Source organism: Kryptolebias marmoratus, linkage group LG11 (assembly GCF_001649575.2).
Source record: "Kryptolebias marmoratus isolate JLee-2015 linkage group LG11, ASM164957v2, whole genome shotgun sequence".
In the NCBI taxonomy this organism is placed as follows: domain Eukaryota; kingdom Metazoa; phylum Chordata; class Actinopteri; order Cyprinodontiformes; family Rivulidae; genus Kryptolebias; species Kryptolebias marmoratus.
In genome coordinates this window covers 27168287-27178053 of record NC_051440.1, presented here as the reverse complement: position 1 = coordinate 27178053, position 9767 = coordinate 27168287, and the positions used below count along the sequence as shown (strand labels likewise).

General features: G+C 40.8%; 2 protein-coding genes across 5 annotated transcripts in view; both read left to right on the top strand.

Annotated features, from left to right (window-relative positions):
• Positions 1–2821, top strand: part of cbfb (core-binding factor subunit beta) — a 26079-nt gene extending 23258 nt beyond the window's left edge. For 2 of the 4 annotated variants that reach the window (XM_017441361.3, XM_017441363.3), the window contains one exon: positions 39–2821. In XM_017441361.3, the coding sequence (XP_017296850.1) occupies positions 39–83 (45 nt within the window). In that variant the 3' untranslated portion in view covers positions 84–2821. Of the gene's footprint in view, positions 1–33 lie in introns of all 4 variants that reach the window. The other 2 variants (XM_017441360.3, XM_017441362.3) reach the window with 1 other exon arrangement.
• Positions 2822–3695: 874 nt separating this feature from the next.
• Positions 3696–9767, top strand: part of lg11h16orf70 (linkage group 11 C16orf70 homolog) — a 10070-nt gene continuing 3998 nt past the window's right edge. The window contains exons 1-16 of the mRNA XM_017441359.3: positions 3696–4424; positions 4518–4833; positions 4923–5005; positions 5641–5724; positions 5799–5842; positions 6046–6125; positions 6207–6301; positions 7376–7440; positions 7539–7651; positions 7728–7861; positions 7944–8027; positions 8553–8635; positions 8704–8747; positions 8824–8873; positions 9110–9168; positions 9326–9398. Of these exons, the coding sequence (XP_017296848.1) occupies positions 4770–4833; positions 4923–5005; positions 5641–5724; positions 5799–5842; positions 6046–6125; positions 6207–6301; positions 7376–7440; positions 7539–7651; positions 7728–7861; positions 7944–8027; positions 8553–8635; positions 8704–8747; positions 8824–8873; positions 9110–9168; positions 9326–9398 (1155 nt within the window). The 5' untranslated portion in view covers positions 3696–4424; positions 4518–4769. The remainder of the gene's footprint in view (positions 4425–4517; positions 4834–4922; positions 5006–5640; positions 5725–5798; positions 5843–6045; positions 6126–6206; positions 6302–7375; positions 7441–7538; positions 7652–7727; positions 7862–7943; positions 8028–8552; positions 8636–8703; positions 8748–8823; positions 8874–9109; positions 9169–9325; positions 9399–9767) is intronic.

The following is a 9767-nucleotide window of genomic DNA, read 5'->3' as shown; positions in this document are numbered from 1 at the left end:
CCTCCTCCCTCCTCCGTCCCTGTCTCTCCTCAGTCCAGACGACAGCAGGACCCCAGCCCTGGCTCAAACATGGCCAACGCTGACGTCGAACACAAGATGCGCTGAAGACAGAAAACGAACCGAGGCGAGCCGTCTGTTTACCTTCAACACAATCAGCTTTAAAAACAACAAAGTTCATTAAAACCACAGTCGTATTCTTTCACTTTTTAGTTTGAATTTATTATTTGTTCATGCCAAATATTTTTCCCACAATTTTATTTTAAAGAAAAAAACAAACTATTTGAACTGACTGAATTAAAGTGAATATAAGCTTTAGAAAAAAAGAACTTGGCAAAAATAATCCAATTTAATGTTTAATAAATTTAATTAATGTTTAATGGAAAGTAGTTACCAGAATATATTTCCTGTTGATAAAATCTGTGATGATGAGGAAGAGGAGTTGTGAGGAGGATGAGGAGGAGCAGAGAGAAGAGATTTTTGTGACTTGGGGTCACGGTCGGGGCTTTTACCAGCAGAGCGTGAATCAAAAGTGACGTGTTGCCCGTTTGGGAGGAACACCTCACGTTTGCTAACATGCTCGTGTGAACTAACATTTTATCGAGCTAACTTCTTAAAACCTGCTGTTTTCTGAGACCAACGTTCACTTTGCTGGAAGGAGGGAATAAAAACAGAAAGCTTGAGTCGTGTTTGAAACGAGGAGGAGCAAACCAAAGACACTTTTTGCCAGGCTGTAGGGTGAAGAGTTTTTTTTTTCTTTTGCTTTAACTGTTTTTGTCAGGTTCTGTAGCAACAATCTGAAGGTTTCTCTTAAATGAAACTTTCTCTTCTGAGGAGTTTTGCACTCTGTGCCACGATCAGTCCGGATCTGGTTTGTCTTTAAATGCATGAAATCCAACGCAGGTCTGTCTTCATCGCCTTTTGATGAGGAGTAACTGGGTGACTTTTCATGGTTATTTATTTATGGGTTTTGTTTTTTCCTGGTCAATCAGAAGAGTTTCAAGCTTAAAGTCAAAAATCAAACCATCATTTACACTAAAACCTAAGTGAGTCAGATATTTTGTACTGACTTTATTCTTCAGAACAGAGTCAGGAGTTAATTAAAGATCCTTAACGAGCAAAACACCTGCTTATGTTTGCAACCAACCTGTTAATAACGTCTCAGTCAAACTCCTAACAATTCACTTTTACTGCATAATAAACCATTTGGATAAGCTTCAGATGGTTGTAGAGCATTTTGAGGTCATCACTCAGTGTGTATGTTTGAGACTCTTATTGTGAAGGATTGAAGGAAGACCATTCGGGTTCAGGAAACACAAATACAACTTTTCAAAACTCAGAAACAAAACAAGAAAACATTTTTGCTATTTGTACTGAACGTCAAGAAGTTCCTCCTGCAGAAACGTTAGAATCCCGGACGAGCCCCCGGTTTACGTTCTCAGCTAAAATCTGAAGCTTTTTTTTTAATGTAACTGAAAGTCTTGGAGGTCTGATGTCACCCAGATATTCTTCATCCTGCCAGTCCCTCTCCTGTTTCAGCACTAGTGGAATGAAACTTTTTGTTTTTGTTTGTGTGAAAGTCGTGATGTTTACTTTTTATATTTTTCTCATTTCTGTCTTTTTTTTCTTTCAGCTTTCGGCTTATTAGAAAGCCGTCGTAGCAGTAGGTTGTTTTTATGTAAATTTCAGCTGAAATATCCAAACACCAACAGACTTTTGGGAGGTTTGAGGACATCTGTTGCTTTTATTTTTATCTGCTCTTTTATTAAAGTCATTTTTAATGTTTATTTTTTTAGGAAATCCATTTGAACGTGGATTGACTCAAGTCCTGTAATCAGTCAATGTTTATATTTTGCAGCTAAAAGCTTTTTTTGTTTTCTAGTTTTTCAGCATTTTTATTACACAGCAAAAAAAAACATTTTGTTCTTCTAAGTCTGATTTATTAGGAATTTATATTTTTCTTTGCTCTCCATGTTTGTAATGTTTTATGAGAAGCTTTAGAAACTGAAATTGAAAACTTAATTCGATAAGATTTGTTGAAAAACTTCGATAAAATCTGAAGTGTTTGTTTTTCTATCAAACATTTCAAAGTTTTTTCAGGTTCTGTCTGTGGAAATGTTTCCTCTGACATGGAAATATTTAATTGAAGCACTTAAATTGGCTAACCTTTAATCAGAAATTGAATTTCTGTCCCACAAACATTTAAAAAACTGCAGACAAACATGTTTCCTCAGGACTCAGGAATGTGAAAACCTTGTTTTCTGTCTGCGGCGCGATGAGAGATGGATTTGTGTTTTCTGGGTTTGAATCTGTGGGATTGTTTCATTTCAGGAGAACGATTAGAACCCAATAAAAAGCTCTGATTATGTTGATTAAAACTGGTTCCTGACGTTTTCCTGAGGACAGATTTAATCACTGAATAAAGAACTGAAATGTCATTCATGATGATTTAAGAGAATCATTTCTGATCTAAAACTGTTGGAAATTTGCCACGACTAAATGTTAAAATTATTCTTTTTGGAGTAAAACCCTGAGTTTCATTTCAGAAACAGAAACTCGGATCAAATCCTTCATTTTCTTAATGCAGGCATTAAGGCAAGCCATAAACTACAAACATTTTCCTTAATTTTCTGCCTAAACCTTCTCATTTGTTTAAGTTATTTATACATTAAACTTCTCGTCTTTAGTTGCTTGTGCAAAAATTCTCTTTTCTGCATGTCTGTATGAAGCATTGAGCTCGTCCTCTCAGAGCAGTTTGACATGTGAGATATTCGTTTCAAAATGTCAAATATTTGTCATAATAAACATGTACCAAGGTCTGTAACTGTGTCTGTTATTTGCATCATATCACCTCTCTGTTGTGTCTGAAAGCACTCATCACAAGATTTCCAGGAAATAAATAAAATAGAGGATCTACATGCAGCTGTAAATTTAAAAAAAATGATAATATTCCAACAAAATCTTCCAAAAGCTGGAGCTACTGAGATGAGGCGAACCTTCCTCCTGCTGGAAAAGGAGAAGATCTAAATACTAAAATAAATAATAATAATAACAACTTTCATTATTGTGAAAAATATGAAGCTAGATGAGCTTTAACCAAAACTTATTATGGAATAAAGAGTTTTCAACACATTGTCTTCAAGGACAGGGAAAACTATCCCAAAGACCTTTTAAATAATAATAAAAAGAACAAATCTACGGAAAATAAAAAAGACAAATTGGTTCCAAAATGTCTCAACTGTTGTTTCATATTATGGTTTAGATTGCAATTGTCCTGAAAGAAAACATAAACGTAATAAGTTGATTTATTTATATGTTCTCCACAAACGTCATATTTATGTGTTGCATGACTTTTGCTTTCCTGTGTGTACGTAATGTAGTACAGAGATATTATTATCTAATATTTACAAGTTATTTTGTGTATAAATCTGCTCAGGTTGTGGACACCGGTTAGCTTGTTTTCTTATTTATAGATAGATAGATAGATAGATAGATAGATAGATAGATAGATAGATAGATAGATAGATAGATAGATAGATAGATAGATAGATAATTTCTTTATCTATCTAAAATTCAATTATTTACATATTTTAATTCATTGTTTTATGTATTTCTGTATTTATTTATCCAAATGAACACGTTTGCAAAACCCGAACGTGATCAGACGTGGCCGTGACGTCATCACGTCGGCGCAGGACGTAGTTCGGCAGGCAGGAAGTAGAACTATCAGCTGATCCCGCTGGGCTTGCTGTTGCTGCTGTTGTTGTTATGCGAAGTTCCCGTTGTGTTAGCTCGGACGTCGTGTCGCTCATCTCGTTACGTCGTGACTTCGGACGCCCGTTAACGGACAGGGCCGGACATTTTACCGGGAGCGGGGGCGGCGCGTTTCGGGACGGGAGAACCAGCTGCGTGTCGGCGGCAGCAGAGCTAGTTTAGCCCCGCAGGCAGAGACCGAGCAGCCGAGGAAGAAAAACACCAACAGCCCGAGGGCGTCTTCTTTCTCCTTCTTGTCGGGGTAATAATTTAACCCTGGCTTGATTTGGGGGTTTGTTTTCCTTCGTGTCTGTTATTTATATTTAAATTTCTTCACCAGCACGACAACAAGCGGGGCAGCTAAGTTGTTAGCTAGCATTAGCTTCCGATCAGAGCGCGAAGAAATCTGAAGATCTGAAGCTTTCGTAACCGGCCGACTGTGACAAGATAAGCAACATAACGGTGTTCAGGTTCAGGAGATAATATTTATCTTTGATTATTTCTGTGTCTAATCCCTGTGATGTTCATATTCCGTGTCAGAAACTGAGATCAGCCTGTTTCTGTTTGTTATTGATATTCTCGCCACTCGTCTGCTCGTGTTCAGGTTGTTTTTATTGATTTTTAGACGCACACCAACAGGCGTTTGGGTCGATTAACAGCTGGCCTTGTATGTTGTAAGTGTCCTGGCAGGTTGCGTAATTTGTTTGTGTTCCAGCTGTCCTCCTGTGCTGGGTATCTTACAGTAATAAACCTGTGTTTTAATTCAGGTGGGCACTCATTTTACACATTTAACCCAGTTTTTACCTCCTGTCTGGGGCCGTTTTCACATCAAGGACATGAGATAAAGGAGCTTTGCTTCCAAACAAACTTTCCAAGGCTCATGAATTTGACAGCTTTGGGGAAAGCGAGTTGATATGATCTGATCATCGCCGGCTGAGCAGAAGAGCAGCGAGCACGAAGAGACGGTCCCATCGTGTCTTCAGGTGAGGTGAGCCGCGCCGCTCCCCCATCACTTGCCAATGCTGGATCTGGAGGTGGTTCCTGAGAGATCACTAGGAAATGAGCAATGGGAATTCGCCTTAGGTGAGGGTCCTGTAGTTACCTTTTAATCCAGGTGAGAATGGTTGCTTTTCTGCGAGGTCGTGACTTTTTCTTGTTGTTGTTTTTTACAGGGATGCCATTTTCCCAGGCCATCTCTGTCCTCCAGAAACACTGCCGCATCATCAAAAATGTCCAGGTGCTATACAGCGAACAGGTAAAAGACCTGAAAGAAATAACCAGAAAGCTTTCGATGATCGAATCGGGATCAACCGTACCTCCCAAACGGGTCACTTCAGAGCCGGCCATGATTTAAACCTGTGTTCTATTTTAAACACATTTTTTCCATAAGGGCTTAAACTGAAGTCTTTGACCAGTTTCCCAGCTCCTTAGCATGATGCTGCCACCACCGTGCTTCACTGTAGGGATGGGGTTTTCAGCAGAATTAGGTGGTAGATTTGCTTCAGACATGTCTGAATATATATGCATGCAGCACTTTTCAGTTGTATGCTCTTTCAAATGATTCAGAACCAATACTTTCTGCATTTAATTTGTTTAATCTGCAGTATTTTCATGGAGTGATTGATTTAAATTGTATTAAAAATCCAAATAAATTCTCCGTTCAGACAGCCTCCGTTTAACTGAATAAATCCATGAGGATTGTAGTTTGGTTGAGCCGACCGATGCAGAGAAAGAGTTCACGTTGCTGTAACGGCCTTCAGTTTAAATGTCAGAGAAGTTGTTTCTGAAACATCGTGACCCGGGTTCAGGTCGGAGCTGAACTCTTGTTTGCGTGCGGGAACGTTTTCCCGCCTCTCTGTTAATTAATGATTTTGTTTCTTTTCTCTGCAGACGCCACTCAGCCATGACCTCATACTGAACCTGACTCAGGATGGGATTAAACTGCTGTTTGATGCCACAAACCAGAGACTCAAGGTGACACGTTTTGCAAAGATGGCAGCAACGACACGTCCGCCTCATTTTAATACGATTGTTTTTATCTGTCACAGGTGATTGAAGTGTACGACCTGAGCAAAGTCAAGTTGAAATACTGGTGAGTTTAAAGACAGGAAGCTGTTGACAGAGTGGAAGTCACGTTGGACTCAGAAATGTCTTAAAGTCGGACTGTGAGCAGAATGTGAATGCAGATCTGTCTGCCTTCACGTGTTTCACACATTTACTGTCGGTCCTCCTTTCTGCGCTGAAGCGGCGCGGCCTGATCGAGTGATGATGCGTTTGTGTGTCTGCTGTTTTCAGTGGAGTCCACTTCAACTCTCAGGCCATCGCCCCCACAATAGAGCAGATAGACCAGTCATTTGGAGCCACGCACCCTGGAGGTACTTTAAAAGGCATTACCTCTTTAATGAGATCTCATTTATCTCATGAGATCTTTTTCCTTCCTGCTCGCCTCCGTCCAGTTTACAACCCTGCAGAGCAGCTGTTCCATCTCAACTTTCGAGGACTGTCCTTCTCCTTCCAGCTGGACTCGTGGAATGAAGCTCCGAAATACGAGGTGAGCTTCGGATCGATTCTCCTGTCAGGCTCTTAAAGACGAGCCGAGCGGCTGTTTCCTCCAACATCCTGGTGATTTAAGTGATGAACCTTCGAGCTTCCTGTTTGGTTTTTATCTGAAATGTTTCAGATGACGGATGGATGTGGCTCCAGTCTTCAGATAAACTGTGTTCTTACATGTTTTTAATTAATCTGCAGTAAATATATTTTTGCTGTTTCTGAAATAATTGATTAATTGGATGACTCAAAAACAAGCATGTAGTATTTTGGAGTTACTAAGATAGAACTAAACGGATTATTTTAAAACTTTGCTCTCACTCTTTAGGAGCTCCAGATGCCCACAGGTTTATAAAATATAAATTCCTTAATGTTGGTATTTTAGAAATCAACCTGGAGGTGGAATAAATATGACCTAAAAGTAAAAGTTTTGTAAATATTGGCTTTTTGTTTCATGTTTGAATCAAGTTTGGCATTTCACCACAGCTTGTTTTAAAAAAGAAAAGCATAAATAAATAACTTTGACTGATTTCCTGCATGGAAACGAGCTGAACGACACGTTTAACCATAACTGAATGCAGCTTTTTTAGCTTAATTTCTAAATAATTTACTGAAGAAGACGTGATTAAAACCATGAACTCACAAGGAACATTTAGTTTTAAATGTTTTTAAAAATCTGAGTCTAAATTTTAAAATGGAAACCTTGGAAACTAGTTGTTGCTGTTCTTTCTTTTCTGAATAGCAGTTTATTCTTATTTTTTCATAACTTTTAGCTTTATTTTAGTTTGGTTAGGCTTTGATTTAACGAGCAAACATCAGATTTGATGTTTTCTTGCCATCTAAATGTTTTTGTTAATAACATCATCCTGTTCTTAGACATTTCTGCACAGATATTAATACTCATTAAATAAACTTTTACCTCTCAGGGTGACAGAAATCGGTGAAGGAAGCCGGGATGTTGTCTTTGTCTTTAATTACTTCTCTCTGTGTTGGAGTCCCTCTTTATTCAACAGCATCTTCTGTGAATTACTGGGAGTAAATTATCAGTCGGATCATTTATCCGGGTTTCTTCCTGCAGATTCCACATGGAGCCATGGTCAAAAGGATGCACATCTACACGGGTAACAACCTGCAGGAAACAAGGTATTAAATAATCACAGTGGTGCTGCGTTACCCTCAGATTAATGTTGGTAGAGTTTTACTTTTGACAAATAGGTTTAAATCTGCTTTTCTCTCCTCAGAGCTCCTGCCATGCCGCTGGCTTGTTTCCTCGGGAACATCTTTGCAGAGTGCGTGGATGTCCTGCGAGACGGAGCGGGTCCTCTGGGGCTCAAGCTCCGCCTCCTCACCGCAGGTAACACAACTTTCTGACTGCATGTCGTTTTCCACTCCGCCGTGGTGGTTCCGGTTCATTTCCTTCCTGTGTGCAGGCTGCGGTCCAGGTGTGATGGCCGATGCTAAAGTCAGGTATCTGGAGAGGAGCATCTTCTTCGGGGATTCCTGTCAGGACGTCCTGGGTGCTCTGGGCTCGCCACACAAAGTCTTCTACAAGTCCGAGGACAAGGCAGGGACTCCGTTTGACTTTTCAGCATTAAAATAATAAGTTGTGTTGTCTGAAAGTTAAAATGAATTATTTCCTGTTTCAGATGAAGATCCACTCTCCATCTCCTCACAAACAGGTTCCCTCTAAATGTAACGACTACTTCTTCAACTACTTCACCCTCGGAGTGGTACGTTTAACGCTGCCTCTTTCTTTATCCAAGCAGCCGTGTTCCGTTTCAGAGACAGACCAGGGTTATATCGTTCTGTCCAGAGGATATTCACACAATGCATAAAGTTGTTCAGAAAAACTGCTAAAACCAGCTTTTTCTGTTGAGATTAGACCACAGTTTGACTAATTTGGAAGACTGCGTGATGCTGCATTAAATTAATTTAAAAGTTTCGGTCTTATTTTTAGGCAGACGGAGACGTGACGGTGTTAGAATTTCTCTGTAAAATGTGAAATATACCAGGTGTGTTGTCAAAGTACCATCGGCAGCATCGCTCAGGTTCTCAGCTGGTTCTTCTTTGGACCGACCGTCTGTCTCAGTTTGGATTCTGACAGAAAGCTGTTTGTTCAGAGACCTTTCTGGGTCACGGTGTTCCTGGTTAGTCCGCTCCGGGAAGGTAAACAAGCTGTTGGTGCTGCCTTCACCGAGCGTCTGCAGGACGTGGACACATGGACCGAATGATGACTGGGGTGTCTCGTTTTTCAGGACATCCTGTTTGACTCGACGACTCACCTGGTGAAGAAGTTTGTCCTCCATACGAACTACCCCGGGCATTACAACTTCAACATGTAAGTACCTCCCGTCGTCTGACCAGCCCTGTTTGCCAGTTTTAACTCGCTCGTTTCCCTCGCCGCAGATACCATCGATGTGACTTTAAGATTCCGCTTGTCATCAAAAAAGGTGAGTCTGTTTCTCCTCAGCTGTGAAGGAGCGGATCTGCCTGTAACCTCGTTGTTTTTCACTCTGTGCTCTTCAGAAGGAACCAGTTCTCAAACTGAGGATTGCATCTTAACGACTTACAGCAAGGTGAGCGTGAGAAAAACCAACCGTGAGGCCGGTTAGAAGTTATATTTCAGACTTGGAGCTAAACTTCGGTGTGGTAGTAGCTGAGAGTCATCCCAGCATTTACTCTAAGCACACAAGATCTGTAAGACTGTCATTGAAGGCAGCGGGCGATAATCATTCCTGTAATAGTCACTGAAATGTTGTGTAAACCAGTCCTAGCAGCAGATCTTCAGGAGTTTTCCGTGTTTGTCTTTCAGTGGGATCAGATTCAGGAGCTGTTGGGTCATCCCATGGAGAAGCCCGTGGTTCTCCACAGGTAAGATGCAGATGTTCCTGTGTTCACAGAACAGTCAGGATGAAGATCAGATCTGTTGTCACTTAAAAATGCTTCACATTGTTTGATTCTTACAGCAAATGAGACGTTTCTGCTATTTTCCCAATGCATTTCCTCATCAGATGTTTGTGTTTGTCAGGTCTTCTTCGGCCAACAACACCAACCCGTTTGGTTCGACCTTCTGCTTCGGGCTGCAGAGGATGATTTTTGAGGTTCGTGAAACTGAACCTGGGACTGACCCGTTCGTCTGAAAGCTTGGAAACAGGAAGAAGTCTTTGCTTCTTGCTTCCCCATCAGTGGGATGACCAAAGGTTCTTTGACCCCCGTTGTCCTGCATAGTTTCGGTGTTTTTCTGCTTCAGACCACCTGCTTCACATCAGTGGCTTCTGACGGGTTGCTGAGATGATTAGTTTCTTTGAAGCAGGTTTGTTAGAGCAGAGACACGTCTGAAACATGCAGGACTGTGGAGAGGGGCACCAGCTGCCCTTAACACTGACAGAACAGAGGACGGATGGATGGATGGATGGATGATGGTTGGATGGATGGTTGGATGGATGGTTGGTTGGATGGATACAGTGATG